General features: G+C 42.3%; 1 protein-coding gene across 1 annotated transcript in view; it reads left to right on the forward strand.

Annotated features, from left to right (window-relative positions):
* GPR107 (G protein-coupled receptor 107) overlaps positions 1-18,632 on the forward strand; it is a 92,479-nt gene that overhangs the window by 68,806 nt on the left and 5,041 nt on the right. The window contains 3 exon segments of the mRNA XM_006834872.1: positions 11,717-11,766; positions 13,530-13,613; positions 14,359-14,480. Of these exon segments, the coding sequence (XP_006834935.1) occupies positions 11,717-11,766; positions 13,530-13,613; positions 14,359-14,480 (256 nt within the window).

Below are 18,632 nucleotides of genomic sequence, written 5' to 3' on the forward strand. Positions count from 1 at the left end.
TGAATGAAGAAGCAGACACAGACAAAAGAACAAGCAGATATGAAAATCTAACTTACATAAAAATGTAATGGGTTTATTTTGTTTTCAAGTGAACTAATAAATATTTTTGAAATTTCTGTTTTAATTTCTGATATGGTAAATATATATTTAAATAATTGGGATTTTTTTTAGTGAAAGTTTACACAGTAAATTAGGTTCCCATTTGATAATCTTTACAAATTAAGTGACATTTGTTGTCTTTTTCATGTGTCCGTTTTCTCTAAATGCCTTGTTATTCAGTTTCCAGTACTCCAGACTTATCTTCTCATCCTTGTTTTAGAAAGTCAATGTTGACATTTTGGTTTTATATAGAATATCCTGTATTTTGTGTACCACTCTTTATTTCGCTTAAAAGTGATCTTAGGATAGTTTCACTTCAAGGTTTAAAGAATATCTTCAGATAATATTATGTCTCATGCTCTCACCTCTAGTCTCAACTAGTCCAATAAATCTGGGCTTTTTTAAGAACTTGAGTTCTGTTCCACATTTTCCTCCTTATTACCTGGGTCCATTCATTGTGGTCCCAGAGTGGTTGGTAGTGATAGCCAGGCTTCATCTTGTGAGTCATCTAGATGAAGTTGTGGCTCATGTAGTTTAGTAATTCTGTAGACGAGTTTCTTTATTGAGACTTTGATTTCCTTCTCTCTCTTTTTGCTCCTGATGAGTAGAGACAAATAGTAATGTCTTAGAAGTCTGTTCCCAAGCTTTTAACACTCTAGACACTGCTCACTTAATTAGGACGCAGAACATGAACATTATGTGCCAGTTGACTGAATTGTCCCATGAGAGTAAGGTCCTAAGCCTTCAAACCTTAGAGCACCAAACTTGTAAAATGTTTGTTTATGTACGAGAAGTATCTGTAATTGTGTCTTCTGTGAATATATGTGCCTGTGTACATATCTGTACTTATACATACACATAGATAAGTTCTGTCTGTCTGTCTCTCTCTGTACACACATACACGCATATATACACACACACACACACACACACACACGAGTCCTGGCATGGTGCTGTGGCTTAATGTGCTAGACTGCAAAGTTGGTTTGAACTGCAAAGTTGGTGGTTCAAGCTCACCAGTCACTCCTTGGAAACCCTCTACAGGGTCGCTGTGGGTTAAAACCAACTCCACGGCACTTAACACCACCATCACCAACATATACACACACACATCTGTACCTAAGCTGGTAAATGTTGATAGCTAAAACCCCACATAAAAGTTTTTTAGGGATCTTTAGAGGCTAATGAAGGAGCTCTAGTAGTGTAGTGGTTACGAATTGGGCTGCGAACCACAAGGTCAGCAGTTCGAAACTACCAGCTGTTCACAGGAGAAAGATGAGGCGTTCTGCTTCCGTAAAGATTTACAGCCTCGGAAACCCTGTACAGGGTCGTTATGAGTCGGAACCGACTCCACGGCACACAGCCAACCAGCCAGGGGCTAATAAGCATCTCGAGTCTCATGTGGTCTTGATCATTGTTCAGGGTAACTGAAAGTTACAGGAACTAGCTGCCTCATTCTTTGTTCCTGTACATCTTGGGCTGATTTCAGGCTTTGATTTGGTCAGGTTGGCTATTTAAGATATCTATTAGTTTGGACAACTCATGCCAAAGAACTGTGTTTCATTTGGGTGTGTTCATATACACAGACACAAGCAAATTCAAGTTCACCAGTTGCTCTGCGGGAGAAAGAGGCTTTTTGTACTTGTAAAGATTTACAGCCTTGATGTCAGAACTGACTCGATGGCACATAGCCAGCCAGCTCATGAAAAATCTGTTGATGAGACGGGAAGAGAAACAATCATTTGTGTACATCATGACTATAAGCCAGCTTGTGTTTTTGTATTTGGTATTTTCATTCTTAGTTCCTTAGACTGGTGACTCTACCTTGTAAAAGGGACTTCCAAAAGTTCGTGGAAAAAAGAATTCAAAGATAATGGGAATTCTCCAAGAACTTTTTGAAACCCCTTTGTTACTAGTTTCTTATAGCTATCTTAATAAAGTACCAGAAAGTGGGTGGCTTATAAGAACAGAAATTTATTCTCTCTCAATTCTGGAGGCTGGAAGTCCAAATCCAGAGTTTGGACAGGGCCATGTTCTCTCCAAAGGCCCTAGAGGAGGATCCTTTCTTGTCTCCTGTCTTTGGACGCCCCAGGCCTTCCTCAGCTTGCAGCATAACTTCCGTTATCACATGGCCATTTCCCCTCAGTCTTTCTCTCTGTGTCTCTTCTCCTCTTTTATAGGATACCACTCAGATTGGATTAGGACCTACTCTACTCCGGTGTGAACTCTTGTTAACTTAACTGGTTACATCTTCAAAGACCCTATTTCCAAACAAGGTCTCATTCACAGGTACCAGGGGTTAGGACTTCAACATAAAGTTTGTGGGAACACAATTAAATCCATAATAACCTTTTTGGGGGGAGTAACATCTGTTTGAGAATTTAATAAAAGGTATATTGGTGGTGGTGGTTTAGTACCTTTGAGTTGGTTCTGACTCATAGCGGCTGGTGGTTTGAACCGCCAACTTTTCAGTTAGCATTCCAGTAGGACTCCAGTAAGATATGTTGTTGTTAAGTGCTGTCGAGTTGGTTCTGACTCAGAGCAACCCTGTGTAGGATTTCTGAGGAATGGCTGGTGAGTTTGAGCCGCCAGCCTGGTGATTCAAACCAACCAGCCTTCAAACCTTAGAGCACCAAACTTTTAAAATGTCCAGTGCTTATCCTACAGCACCACACCAGGACTCCTAAATGGTTGATGGTGGTGGTTATGTGCCATGGAGTCGATTCTGACTCATAGCAACCCTGGACAGGGTTTCTGAGGCTGTAAATCTTTACGGGAGCAGAAAGCCACATCTTTCTCCTGCAGAACCCTGAGGCTAGCAGCCTGATTGGTAACCACTATGCTTTCAGAGCTCCTTCCTAAATGGTATAGGAGTTCCCATATCTGCATAATGTTTTGCATGCAATATCATGGAATTCAGGGACCCCAGATTTAATAACCCCTCTTTCAAGTAATTTAAAACATCTTAACGCACTTGTATGATGATTTGGGGATAAATGTACCGTATATCATAAGGCAGCTCTCATAGAAGACTGAATCCTGCAAGGAGCTGCACTAGGCACTGTTAGCCCTTCGTGGAACTCTGCAGTCTTGTTTCCTGTCACTTTTTCCCCTTGCTTTGACTTTTTCCTACCACTTCTACTGAAATAAACCTTAAAGAATTTCTCTGCTCTGGTATTCTACCTAACCTACTCCTTAGATGAGGAGCAGTGGTGGGTCCATGGTAAAAGCCTCACCTTAGGTACAAGTATCTCAATACGCAGCCAGCACTCATCTGTTCAGTGGAGATTTGCATGTTTCTCTGATGCTAAACAGCTGTCAGTGGAGCTTCCACACTAAGATGTGCTAGCAAGAAAAGCCTGGTGATTTGCTTCTATAAACCAGCCAATGGAAATCCTATGGACCACAGTGGTTTGATCTCAACTAATCTTGGGGATGACACAGGACTGGCATTTCAGTCCATTGTGCAAGGGGTCACCAGGAGTCAAGGGCTGACCTGCCAGTAGCCAATGCATTACTTTGATGGGAGTCTGCGTTTTTTTACTACGAAGGTGGATTTTAACATGAGTTACCCTCAGGTCGCTATGGGTCAGAGTCGACTCAACGGCACTTAACAACAACAACAGCCCCTCAGCTGATATTCAGCATAGCTTTTCCACCTGACTGATATATATATAAGTACTTCTTTCCTTACTCCTTTTTCAATCCCCATAAACTTTTTCACTTTTCAAGTAGAAACTTGAAAAGCCACAAATGGCTTTAAGGTTGAGGATTCTTATAAGGTTAAATGTAGAGGTTCCTGGTCAGTCATAAGACCTAGGGGGCAAGGGGAACAGGAGAAAGCAGGAGAATCCCATGCTATACATTTCACCATGATTTTGCCCCTCCTTTGTGTGGGGATGACTCCAGAACTGGGTACAGTCTGGATGAGAAGGGTTCATTGGTTTTCTCCAGTGCAGTAGTTTGCCATTGCTAACTCTACCATTGAGGACAGTCCATTGGGATCCCAGCCTTTGGAATCGTGTTTCATAGTGAAGAAAAGAAATAGAGGAGCTATGACTCCCTTTATCTGGTCACTTAGAAATTTGTCATCTTTTCCTTTGTGCCTGTGTAACTAGTGCATACCCTTATAAATCCACACTTGTCCCAGAAGTCTAAAGATAAATACCTTTAGAGCAGACGTGGGGAACATTCAGCTCGGGGGCCCTATAAGACCTGCAAATCACTTGGTCTGGTCCTGCCAAGGCAACTGTAGTTCTAGCCATCACGTTGTTGTTGCTAAGTGCTGTTGAGTCAGTTCCCGATCATAGCAACTCTGTATAGGACTTCTGAGGAGCGGCTGGTGAGCTTGAACCACTGACCTTGCAATTCAAACTGACCTTGCAGTCCAATGCATTAACCTACAGCACCACACCAGACCATCACCTTATGGGTGAGTTAATTAAATGTCTGACCAAATATAGCAGGCTAATTTTTAAGTTGACAATTTTGTTGGCCTGTGAATGTTGTTCTACATTGTGGCAGAAAAAGCGTTCCCCAGCCCTGCTATAAAGCACAGTAACCTGTCTGCTACTACTGGTGTGACACTGTGGATTAATGCGCCAGACTACAAAAATGTTTGAACTGCAAGGTCGGCAGTTCAAGCTTACCAGTTGCTCCTCGGAACCCCTATACAGGGTCGCTATGGGTCGGAACTGACTTGACAGCACTAAACAACACCAACAGAAACTACTAAAAGGTGGGGTGAAGAACAGGTGCGAAGGGAGTAATTACAGAGCTCCTTGCTCTCTTTCACACGAGGCCAGCCCTCTCATGAAAATGCTCTTTGCATGACCTCAGGAATGATATGCAGGATTTTGTATGGGCATTTTATCTGCACATTCTCAAAGGATCTGTGACCCTGGGTTAGAAACCACTACAAAAAGGATTCTTGAAGAGAGAATGAGAAACACATGAGTGTATTTTATTAGGCTCTTAATGCAGTGATTTTTAATTTATTTGAATCACCAGAAGCCCCTATTTATTGCTTTTCTTCAACAGATCATCCACAATTCCTATAATGTTATCAACCTAATCATAGCTCTGACTGACATTTTGAAATAACTGTCATAGTGATACCACATGTAATCTACAACCCAAAGCAAAGAGGACTCCTAGATTACCAGCCTGAAAAGCAGTTTAGTGATGGATATATCTGATCACTAATTTTTATTGTTGTGTATTTGATTCTGACTGATAATAACCTTGTGTAGGGTTTCTGAAGAGCGACTAATGGTTTTGACCCCTGAGCTTGCGGTTCGCAGTCCAGTGCTTATCTTACAGCACCACACTAAGACTCCAGTTTTTTGTTTTTTTAATTTGTTGTTGCTAGGTGCTGTTGAGTCGGTTTCGACTCTTGGCTACCCGTATAGGGTTCCCAGGGAGTCGTTGGAGGGTTTGAACCGCTGACCTGGCAGTTAGCAGTCCAGTGCTTATCCTACAAGCACCATGCCAGTTTTCTATTAGACCTTTTAAGATCCTGGAAAGAATCCTGTTTTGAGGGCTTACGCAGCATCACCTGGTAAGCAATCCCCAGTGGCTATCAGGCCCTCCTTGGGCCTGCCTGGGCTTAGTTCTCTTGCCTGGTGGCATTAGCATATAGTTATTCCTCAGAGAGTTTGTGACTTGCTCTACACCACAATAAAGTGAATATAACAATAAAGCAAATCATGCATTTCTTGGTTTTCCAGTGCATATGAAAGTAGTTTACCCTGTACATTAGGCTGTAATCTATTAAGTGTGCATTAGCATTATGAAAAGTTTGAAGGATTGTGAGAATTATCAAAACATGACAGAAACACTAAGTGAGCACATGCAATTGGAAAACATGGCACCAATAGACTTGCTCAAAGCAGGATTGCCACAGACCTTTCATTTGTAAAAAATACAGTATCCAGAAGCACAGTAAACCAGGTATGTTTGTACAGTTGATTTCCTTGTGTGTTGAGCCTCTGTTGAAACCAACTCTTCTCATTTGATTGTAGCAGTATTCAGGGAAGGTCCGATCCCTTACTGAGAAGGGCTTGTCTGCTGTTGGTCTCAGCTTGCTCAGTGATAACAGAGAGTCATGCAGTGGACAGCCAAGGGGAGCAATCTACACCTCGGCTCAGTCATATCTGACTGACGAAGCTCACAGCATATCTGGCAAAGGGATCAGAGACTAACAGGAGCAGGGTCTAAGATCACTGTGAACTTGAGGATACCTGGTGCCTTTGGCGTTTTTCTAGAGTGGAAGGGAAATGAAAGGTAGAAAATTCCTAGTATTGAAGTTTTTCATACAGAGTCTATCCTAGTGATTGCAGTCCCCTCCTTGTAACAAAACTATTTCACTTCCTCCCTGTGGTTCTTATTTCCAGTCCATCTCCCTTTCCAACCTTCTGAACTTTGTCCTTACGTACATGCTGCTCTTTTGATCTTGAATGTTATTGCAGTCATTGAGATGAAACAGAATACATGATTTGTTGAATGTAAAGCTGATGATCTGCCGTCACTCAATTCACAATAAAGTTTCCAAAAAATGGCCCACAAGAATACACAAAATACAAAAAGTGGCTAAGGAATACACGCACACATATAACTATGATAGAATAACTCTCTAAAAGACTTCAATACTAGGAATTGTCTACCTTTCATTTCCATGGCAAGCTGAATATTCCATGACGAGCATACCTTACTAGCGTTGTTGTTCCGCCAATATAACTATCTAATGCTTGACTGAAGATTGGATCATGAGGGTGAGTTCTGTTTTAGACCTGAAGATTAGCCAAGGGCCACAGTCCTTTTGGCTATTTTTGTTTGTTTAATTATTGAAGATAAAATTTGATCACAATAAGATGCCCAACTCCTAAACTGCTAAAATTAATGACTTTTGACCATTCTTGAATCATTTTTGTAAAGCTGCATATTGAAAATGTATTTTGGATCATTTTCCACATGACTCTCAACAGTTTAAGAATCAAAGCATTTCATTCCTGTCCCCAAATGTGATGCTGTCTTTGTGAGATGGACTCAGTGGGGTTTCCTTTGGTGGTGTCCAGAGGGCACCTCATGAGCTAGCCCCTCCCTAGAGTGGACATTTTCTGGGCAGTGTGGTCCCAGTTCAGCATTTGGCCTTCATGCTGTGGTGAATCACTGAGAGGGGCTATGCAGACTGGTTTTCAAGCCTTTGTTGTTGCGTGCCTTCAAATCAAGTCGGTTCTGACTCATAGAGACCCTGTATAGGATTTCTGAGGAGTAGCTGGTGAGTTTGAACCACCACCCTTGTGGTTAGCAATCCACTGCTTATCCTAAAGTGCCGCATGCTTGACCATAAATGAGGGAAATTCCCCTTCAACTCCTACCCAAATCCGAGTGAGCTTGAGCACCATGCCTAAGCAGATTGTGGAAATGCTAAAATGCAGTGAGTCAGAGTGACTTTAGTGCCAGCTAGGTTTTGTCATCCTCCTCCTTTATTTAATTTTTTATGTTTGAGTCCAATTCCATGTGAAGCACAGCAGGGAGGATGCAGGTGAAGAGGATGATGGGTAGGTGGAAGTGGTTTAAGCCGGAGGCTTTCCTTACGTCCAGGGAAGGATTGTTTGAGACATTTTCACCCTTTAAGTGGTTGTCGCAGGCCTTTGTTCCGGTGTATCATATAAATCATATAGCATTAACTCCCTAGAATGAATTGCTGGCTGCTTGTGGGTATTGCCTGGCATTTTGAACCATGATTGTGTTGCCCTGAACTGCCAGTGGATTATAAAGCGATGGATTGCCTTTCCCTGTCAGCAAAGTCTAGGTATTAAGAGTTTGGTCCTTAGAAGGAGTCGGACAGGATTCAAACACTGACTTCTTTGTTGACAAGCATGACTCTGTTGATTAACTTCTCCAGACCTCAGTTTTTTACATGTGAGGCAGTGGCAGCAATACCCCTTTACTCATGGAGGTTATTGTAAGGATTACACAAGATGAGGCACAAGTGCCTGCCATGGTGTCTGGCATGTGTAATCTTGCCATCAGTGGAGCTACTGGTGCTATTATTTGTATTGTTGTCAGACCAGGAAAGTCAGTTTGGAAAGAAGGGGACAGTTTGTCTTCTTGTTAGTCTGCTTGGTGACCTTTGACTTAAAGAGCAAAGGTGAAAATCTAGGGAAGAGACAGTATAGTTTTTAGATGGTATGTGTTTGCTCTTTTACTGTTAAATCAGAGACAGTATTGACCTTAAAGAAGGACTGTGGCACTTCTTGCCTCAGTGGACTTGTGTTCCATTTTCACCAGTAATCAGTGCTTGCCCAGATTAAGAGTTATGTTCATGTTTTTGAAAGAAGGAGAATCTCACAACCAAAGAGATCAGTCTTGTCGGAGCTCCTAAAACAACTGTACGTGATATTCGCCACAGGCCTACTCCTGTGGCTCTCCTTCCCAACTTACCAGAAAGTTTTTCACCGTCCTTATACCCAGGCATGATTCCATAAATCTACAGGGCAGCTTGGGTGTTGATCTTAAATAAAACTCTCTGGGTGATTCTCATATTCATCCTGGTTAAAATTCTTGACTGTAAAGACGTTCTAATCTGCTACCCTCCTGCCCCTCACACACACAGTTGTTCTCCAAATGAGGAGACATGCCTGGAGAGGCCAGGCACACTGAGCTATTATGGTGCCAGAATCATAATTCACGTCTCCTGGCGCCTGTCGAGTACGTTTTCCTCTCACCATGCTCATTCTTTTACCATATTTGCTGTTCCTTGTGGTGGGGTCAGAAATAGCCAGCCCACACTTGGTGAGCCTTCATTCCTCTGGGAGCCCAGTTCCCCGTTGTCCAGTCAGCAGCGAGTTGTCAGCATTCTTAGCTCTGGGGAAATCTTTGGAAGAAAAGCAAAGGAAAGCTTGGGATTCTAGGTTTTGACCCACTGCATCACTGATTATTGCATAATGCTGGTTCATCTGCTTAGCATCCTGACTCATTGTGTGCATATGGCATTGCTGCTTCTAAGAGAGCCCGGGCTCTCTGGCAGTCCCCAGGTCACCATTTGTTCTAGTCTTACTTATTAGAGTCTGGATTCCTGCCAGATATGGCAGCCACTGTGACATGGTACATGCTGCATTTGGTAGTGGGCTATTTATTCATTACTAACACTAACAGGAGTCCTGGTGTACTGCTATAGGATAAGCACTGGACAGCTAACTGCAAGTTTGGTGGTTCAAGCCCACAACCACTTCTTGGAAACCTATACAAGGGTACTAGGAATCAGAACCAACTTGAGGGACTTTAACAACAACCACATACACTGTAACGTCCAACATTCTTTGAGTGCCTGTATACTTTCCATGAACTATCTCATTAATTCCCCCAACAACCCTAAAGGTAGGTGTTGGTATTCTTGTCTTACAAATTAGGAAACTGAGGCTCAAAGAAGTTAGGTGTCTTATCTGAAGTCACATAGGTCTAGTAAGCAGCAGGCCTAGGATTTCTGAGATATTCACGTGATCAGGGCCTGCATGCTTACCCACTCTGCTGTGATTTCCTTGCTGCACTTGTAGACCATTTCTGTGCCTACACGGCCTCAGCCGTGAGGAGCTCTGGTGTGGTACCCTGTCCTGACTGCTGGGTTTGGGGGCAAATCTGGAGCTCTGCTTAATCGTTTCTGCACTTAGCAGCAAAACTGGTTGTCCTCAAGGTCATAGCACATATCTGGTCTGACATCTGTTTGTAGTGGTCTTTTATAATTAATGCTCAGATGTGGAGCTGACAGGCCTTTCAAGAGCCATTGACAGCCTGCGTCACGTTAGAGTGTCTTAGAAGTCAGCCTGGGAGGTTGTGGCATGGTGGAGCGTGATACTGGGGTAAATAGCTCCTCATGCTCCCTTGCCACAGGGCAGGCACCTTTATGTTCTCTAATTAACTCTTTCCATCCCTATTATATTTCACCACAAGAATTCTTTCTGCATTCTTCAACTTATCTTGTCCTTCCATTTCATCCAGCAAAACACACTGGAGCAGTCTATTGTTCAATGCCCCGTCCACCTTCTGATAAAGAAAAATCTCACTACTTTTTAAAGGGGCTGTATCAGTTTTCTAAGGGTGCCATAACACATCACCATAAACTGGGTGTCTTAGCACAACAGAAATTTATTCTCTCACAGTTGTGGTGGCTGGATATCTGAAATCAAGGTGTGTCAGCTGAGCATTGTGCCCTCTGAAGGCCCTGAGGGAGAACCCTTTCTTGCCTCTTCCAGTTTCTGGTGTTTGCTGGTAATCCATGGCATGTCTTGGATTGTAGCTGCACCACTCCAATTTCTGCCTCTGTCTTTATAAGGCAGTCTTCCTTCTGTGTGTGTGTCTCTCTGTCCCCCGGAATGTAGCCATCACTGGACAGAGGCGGGTTTTCCTTTGTCCACTGCTGTATCCCAGGGTCTGGCATAGAGTCAGGGCTCAGTAAATGTCTGTTGATTCAATGAAAATGTGGATGAGAACCAGAAGGATTTGATTAAGTGATGGTACAATTACCAGAGAGGTTGCTAAATACAAAAATCTTTGCCTGCACTTTAGTTGCTTTATGTTGTGTAAATGAGGCCCTTGCAGTTCTAGTGGCTGTCATAACCTTAATTTTGGGAGTTAGAATTTTCATGAAAGATTTTCTGCACCTTCCCTCACTGATGCACTTGGTTTCTCAGAGGAGCATTTTAGTGATGCTGTTAGTGGGTGATCACCTTGAGGATAATTTAGGATTCCAGGGATTTTTTGGGGAAGCCTAAGCTTGATTGCCCTCCACTAATCCTCATGAGCCAGAGGAAGGAGGAAGAGGAAATTTGTACCTTCACCACCCACAGTCCCATTCTTAAACTGAATCAGTAATTGAATGCTATTAAGGAAAATTAACTTGCCTCCTGCAGGAAGATTTATGATGAATGAAAGGCTTGCTAATCAGGGAGGGAGCCAGGCTACCCTCTGTGGTCATCAATATTTCATAGCCATAGACAGTGTCAGGTAGTTAGCTGTCCTGGCTCAGCTGACCTTGAGGGACTGTGAAGGTAGGGTGTAGCCACACAGGCCATATTTTAAAGGGCTTTTTACTAGAGGCTTATGAAAACCTCTAGTAAAATGCACAGGTGGGTTCATTGGATTCAACCCTCAGTTTCCCCAGATGGTAATCTGGGACCACTCTGAGTATGAGCCTATGGAGGTATAGTTCTGTCAGCTATAGTGGCGTGCCAGGAAATGTGTAACACTGGCTCTCTGGGGGTCAGGGTGGGATTGTAGTGTTTGACAATTTCTGTGATACCAGTCTGCTCCCTCATAGCCTATTTTCAAGCTACTGAGCCCAGAATTGATAGATGTACCAGTTTGCTGGTACAAGCAGCCTCTAGGACACCCCTTAGCCTACTGCTCCCAGAACTGTGTTACTTCCTGGTGATTGGAGGAGAATCCCACCAAGTGGTTGCATTTCCAGAAATAACAGACATGGCCCTGACCGATAGCCAGTGTTATTTGCAGTAGACTTAGCCTCTTGACTGGGAGCCTGTCTGAATGTGACTTGCTTTTAAATTCTGAGAAAAGACATTAATGAGCCTTTCATTTTGTTATTTCCTCTCCCTAGCTGCTATTAATTTAGCAAAACTGAAACTTTTCAGACATTATTACGTCTTGGTGAGTAACAATTCCTAAATCTATACATAAAATCAGTTCAAGAAATAGAAGCGAAAGAACTCCCAAAGAATTAGTGAAAACGTAAGACGCTGTGTGGGTTTAATTTTATAAAACCGAATTGTGTCTTTTAAGATGGGAAATTAAATATCTGCATTACTTCTTCCTGTTCAAATTTAGTTTAAATGTTTTAGGAAAGTAGTACATGCTTAATGTAAAAAAAAAATTAAAATTACTGATTACAGAATAAAATCACAGTAAAAGCCCTTTGTTTCCTGAACTCCCACCCTATACCCTTCTTAGCCTCTCCCAAATGATTCCTGTCAATAGGTTTAGTGGCAAGTCCTGTATGTTTTTTCCTGTACATATTTATGCCATACTAACATTTGCTATTTTATTCATTGACAAAAGCATCATGCTATAATGATACTTTCTGCCGCTTTGGGTTTTTGTTTTTGTTTTTTCCACTTAAAAATGGTTAGTGTATAACATATATTCCCCTGCAGCTTCATGCTAAGGCCAAAATAATATTTCCCTTAAGAACAGAAAAATTATGGCTATTGTTAAGTGCCATCGAGGTGGTCCCGATTCAGAGACCTTGTATAGGGTTTCCGAGGAGTGGCTGGTGAGTTTAAACTGCCAATCTTGCGATTTAAACCAACCTTGTGGTCAAGTGCTTAGCCTATGGCACCACACCAGGACTCCATGGCAGTTTTTGTAAAACCTTAAAACAGGACTGGTCGACATGAAAAATCCTTTAAGAATAGCACAATAGCAGGATTTGCTCTAGTCTTTTAGAATCATAATTTCCTGGAATATATAAAGTAGGAGTCTTCTAGATGTTTCACTTGGCTTTAATTTTTTGCTGTGGGCTTTGTGTCATCCACCAGAACAGGTACAGGGGTCACCATAGAGCCCCTCTTGACATATGCAGTGTTTGTGACGAGTAGTCTTCGGTGGCCAAGCCAGGGCACTAAACTGCAGCGTATCTGACATGGCCTTTAGGCCAAAACATAGGTTTGGTTGCAGTGACCACACCACAGTCATGTGGCTAGCATGCTGAATCCTTACCCACAATGAGGAGAAATTAAGACACCCTGCCTTGCTAGACCACCTAGTTATTTCTACTTCCTCTGAGTATGTGTCACCAACATTTACAGCATCTGCTGGTGAAGTGATTAAACAAAACCCAAACTCACCGCTGTTCAGTTGATTCTGACTTACAGCAACTCAATAGGACAAAGTAGAGAACTTCTCTGTAAGGTCTCCAAAGTTGCTTTATGGAAGCTGTCTCTGTGGAGCAGCTGGTAGATTTGAACCACCAATCTCTTGGTAAGCTGCCTAGAGCTTTAACTACTGTGTCATCAGAGCTCCTCCTGGCGATGAGACTAAAAAATCATTATTTCCCTCGTGTGCCTCTATTTTGCTATTATTGTTGGAAAATATCCCTGAAAGCCTAGGAATAAAAAATAATGCCCTTTGTAAATGAAAAGTAATGGGTTATATATGTTGAGAGGGCAGAAACCAACTGCCTCGTGGTGTTTTGCCCTTGATGTGGGTGTTGGTATTAGCGGTATCTTGGTTACCTACAGATAGTGAAGTGTAACTAGCGGAGTAGCCACCTCACTTTTGTTAATTAACACTATCCATGTCAAATAATTTCCTTAAACGAATTCTGTTTTCTCTTTTGTAGTTAATTCGTGAAAGCAAATTTTTGAGAGAAAGTGGTGCCATAATTTCTATGTTGGTTTTGTTTCTTGTTTTAGATTGTATGTTATATATACTTTACAAGGATCATTGCATTTCTCCTCAAACTTGCAGTTCCGTTCCAGTGGAAGTGGCTCTATCAGGTATGCTGCTTGCAGAATGTAACACCAGAGAATTTAGTGTAAAGGTGTAAAGTCTTGGAATGGAGGAATAGTCACAGGTATAACTTAAGTTTGTTCATGTATTGGTGAGTGACCAAGACTTCAGTCTCGTCTGGTCTACAATGAGATAATATGTTTGTCCAGGAAAGCTGCTAGATTACATGAGAAATCTGGAAGTAATTGCATTATTGATTTTCATTTTCCATTTTTAAACCTTTGAACAGAAAAGCCCCAGGCAGAGAAAGACCTGTCCTATGTAATTAAAATATAGATGAGATGTCTTTATCTTTAGCTATAGGGCTTAGAATAGCTTAGAATGCAGACCTCCTTTCTTTGCTCATTATTATTTTTATTTCAGTAATAAAACACCTTTGCAGTATACTAGTCCTAGTGTAGCAACTAGAATAAGCTTCCAGATGATGTAGAGACTTACTTCTTGAAGGACTCACTTTGTTCTTTAGGCACTGTAGAGTTGGGTGGGTCTGTAATGAGCTCTTAAAAGATACCAGTGAAGGCTGATTGCAGTGAAGCTCGAGACTCTTAAATGTATCTCTGAATAAAATACTACTAACTAAACTTCAGGAAATGTTCTAAGGAAAATGCTCTTGATCATTAAACTCTGGCATTTGAATAATCAGCCAGTGGTGGATTGGAGAGGATGTATCAGTTTTCTAGCTGAAGAACAGTGTTGCTAATCCTTTTACTTGGGTGGTTTTTAAATTTGCAGCTCCTGGATGAGATGGCTACGCTGGTATTCTTTGTCTTAACTGGGTATAAATTCCGTCCAGCTTCAGATAATCCCTACCTACAACTTTCTCAGGAAGAGGACGACTTGGAAATGGAATCTGTGTAAGAAATCTTTCTTTCCCTCTTCCTTTACCCTGATCCCTTTACCTAGCTAACCACAACACAGTGTGAATTGAACCAGCTGCTCAGCATTTTGTTGTTCCAGATGTGGCTCTTCTATTTTTAGCAGAAGGAAATGGACACGCAAGCTGCAGGCTCTCTATTTAGTTTGAAGTACAGCATCTGCCAAGCATTGCTTAGTCTTTTCAAGGAAAATAGAATTTGCCATCCTGTTAAGCATTATTGGAGTCTGCTTCCAATAACTCGGTGGCAAGAACTTGGGAATATACTTAGCCTGTTCAAAACTACTGAGAATGGGCAACCCCACTTTCTGTTGGACCCCCGCCATTGGGAGCTTATGTCTGAAAATGTAATCATCTGGTCATTTGTAAGTGCTAATTATCCTCAGATGTCATTTATCCTATGATAACTAAGTGCACTGTCACAGCTAACATGTTGACTTTGACCTGTATCTGAGTGGGAATGTGGGCTCTGCTGATTCACAAGCTAAGTGATTCTAGGGTCCTGTTAACTGGGAGAGAGTAATCATTTTCAGGAAAGTGATTAGTGAATAAGTATGTTTGTTAACTCATATCATCAGCCAGGCTAAGGTGTGGGTTTGATGATTAGCTGAAGAATGGGTTTTTCCTTTCTTGTTGCACTTGGTATCAAGTGTGCTGCCTCCAGTACAGGCAGCCTTTTGACTTCTTGTGATTTAGAGGCCGAGACTCAGCCCATGTTGATTTCCACTTGGCTGTTGGATCAGCTAGGCAGCATGGAACAGCTCTTTATGCTGAGCTCGCTACTGGAGCAACAAATGGAAGACAGGCCCTATTGATGGGCACCAAACAACAATTCCCTGAGCAGAAGAAGAAATAACCTTTTTTAGATAATGGAAGGGAACGCAGGAGAACAACAGATCTGACTTACCAAGAAATAACAGAATCCGAGAAAGTGACCATTAGATAAAGAGGCCCAAATGAGAGTCAATCTGATAAGTAGCAGCATCTCTAAGTGAGGACTCCTGGTAGCGTAGCAGGTTGTTAACCGTTTGAATCCACCAGCTGCTCCACAGGAGAAAGATGAGGCTTTCAGCTCCCATAAAGATTTAGAACCTCAGAAACTGCATAAAAGGTCGCAGTGAGTTGGAACTGACTTGATGGCACACAACAACAGCAGTCGCCAGCTGACCGCTGGGACGACTGGAGACTTCAACCCAAAGCAAAATTAAACCCACTGCCATTGAGATGATTCTAACTCCTAGTGACCCTACAGGATGTAATAGAACTACAGCCTCAGCTTTCTCCCATGGAGCTTCTGGTGGGTTTAAACCACTGACTTTGCAATTAGCAGCTCAGTGTGTAACCCACTGAGCCACCAGGGTCCCTTTGGAGACTAATAGAAGACACTGAAACATAGTACATTTATTTATTCCCTGTTAATATACCTTTAGCTTATTCCATAAATGTTACTGCAGAATATCTCAGGGATCAACAGCTAGACGCAGAATGGCTGAGTCCTAGTTTATGAGCATCTTTCAGTTTACTGAATTGTCTCCAAAATGGTGGAATCAACAGGCATTCCTCCCAGAAATATAGGAGTTCCTGTTTCTCCATATCCTTTCCATTTGCTGTTAGGGCTTAAATTGTAGCTATAAAGTGGAGATCTTTTTTATCATGAAAAATTTTGTTTTGTTTAGTTTTCTGGCGTTTTTATTGTTGTTATTGTTTTGCTATAAAAGTATTTGAAAGTGGTAATAACGATCCAGGTGTGGCGTTGTAAAGGTTGGTGGTTCAAACCCACCGGCCACTCCTCGGAAACCCTATATAGGGTCACTGTGAGTCAGCACAGACTCCACAGCACTTAGTAATTTTATATACCAATTACAAGGGAACAGTACTCTAATGATGTTGAATGTTTTTCAATAACTTAGTGAAGGGAGCTTCTGTTTGGTGGCAGGAAGGTTACATGGGTGACAGCTATAGAAAGAGAGTCAAAACATACTTTAGCATTCAACCAAATGAAAATTTTACTCAGGAGGATGATATTTCCATGAGCTGCAGTCCAGTTTAACTTATGAAAAAGACATTTGTGAGGTAGGCTAGTTGCACAGAAAAATAAAGGAAGTTTAGGAGTCATTTGAGGTAAAATGCCTCTAAATCAGCAAGGAAATTCTTCTAGAGAAGTTCTTCTGGAGTTTTTCTTTAGCTAAGAACATTACTGTTGAGAAAGTTATGTGAAGTTACAAGATGGGACGTAGTAGAACAGGCCTGGGACAGTGACTTTGGCCATTGCCACCTGCCTGCCTTACATCTCTGCAGGTGAGTGGAAGGACTCATTGCAGCTTCTCGGTGACAACATGGCCACCCAGGGCTGTCATCTCCCTCTCCCACTTGTGAAGCACTGTTCCTGGATGGTGTTTCTTAAATCCTCCAGAAGTAGCTCAAGTCAGAGGCCAGCAAAGCCCTCACCTGACCTTCTAGAAGGTCATTGGCTCTGTAAACTGTCAAGTACACTGGTAGGTGTTTCCTGAAGAAGGAAGCTGGGTCTGAGCCCTGTCACAAAACAAAGCAGCTGTTTTGGGGAAGTAGTATTCCACACCCCAAAACCAAATCTACACTGGTGCCTTCCTAATAAGTCTTCTCCCTATAGCCCAGCCATGGGAGCATGTGAACTCCAATCTGAACCACAGACTAAGTGGTCTCTCTTCTGCTCTGTCTGAAGCGGGGCTCTCTGTGGGAATGCTGTGCATTTGGGAGGGTGAGACTGGCTGCTTGATCCCAGGTGCAAGCCGAGCTTGTGGATGGAGTGTCCTCCACGTGCTCTGCTTCCGCTCTTCCTGCAGCCCTGACCTCCACACCATGCCAGCACATCTCCCACACTTCTGCTCCCTCTCAGCCTGTGGAATGTGAGTGCAATTAGAGGAACACTGGCTTTCTGTCTCTTTTCTTCCCTCCTGTTTCTTTCAATATCTCTCTTTGAGTGAAGCTCAAAAAAGGCTTATACCTTTTGGTAACATAGTTTGTTACAGAATATTCAGCAAGTTAAAAAGTTTTGGATGTACAGGACTTCAGACTTGTTAGGACCAGTTCAGTCATGACCCACAAAGCAAAACCGGAACAGATCCAGATTTTTTTTGTTTTTGTTTTTTTAATTTGAGTGATCCAGAATGGGAAGAAATATGTATCAATCGAAGTTCTGGAATAGGCTTGAAGGAGATGTAGTGAGTGCTTTTAAGGAGTCTGATACATGACACTGGATTATTGCCAGGACGTTGGAGAAGGGACACGTTCAAAGCGACACGGTCAGCCGTTAAGCCAGGTGCTTTTGTTTTGGTCTCAGTCAGTAAGATTTGGTTGCTGTGCAACATGCATGCAGCTGTGTTTACTAAGAAGGAGATTACGTTTCTAGCAGGATTTCAACTCATAATCTTTACCACTTTACTTAGCATTCCAGTTCACCTACATCTTAAAAATTTGGGTCCATTTCAATGTTGTTTTGTGGCCATGACTGAACCAGTTTGAAGCCCTGAATTTTAATCGTCAGACTTGGTCGCCTTTCTCATCCTGTCATCTTGAGAAGAAGCAATGGGGAAGAAATGTTTGATGTGGGTTTCAGTACTGCATCCCAGGGGTTCCCCTTTCAGGAGGCTATCCTCAAGGTTGCCATTAGTCTTTTACTACATCCTACATTTAGGTGGGAATAAAAATGGAAGCAGGATGATTAGAGACTAATAGAATTGTCTATTTACCAGCTTTCTTCAGTTCAAGCCCAGAAAACGTTTATCAGTTTGTTATAGAAGCAGATGTGTTTGTGGACCACTTATGCCTAAGCCACATTTGGTATGGCAGAAGGAGCTGTGGGTGCCTAAGGTCCCTTTATCGTCTTGGCTGGGTTTATTAGGCCCTGCTAGTTGCTATTACAATGTTGCTATTCACAGAGTTTTCAGTGACTAGCAATTCGGAAGTAGTTTGTCACTCTTTCTTCCTAGTCTTTGTTTGGAAGCTCATCTGAAACCTGTGACCCTGCTGGTTGTTTAAAATTCCGATGGCAGAGCCCTCAGAATCACAGCAACTCAGACCACCACAGCACGAAATGGCTACAATCATACATTGACAGAGAACTTGCAGAGATTGAAGCTGGATTCAGAAGAGG

This window comes from Chrysochloris asiatica, unplaced genomic scaffold (genome assembly GCF_000296735.1).
Source record: "Chrysochloris asiatica unplaced genomic scaffold, ChrAsi1.0 scaffold00014, whole genome shotgun sequence".
In the NCBI taxonomy this organism is placed as follows: domain Eukaryota; kingdom Metazoa; phylum Chordata; class Mammalia; order Afrosoricida; family Chrysochloridae; genus Chrysochloris; species Chrysochloris asiatica.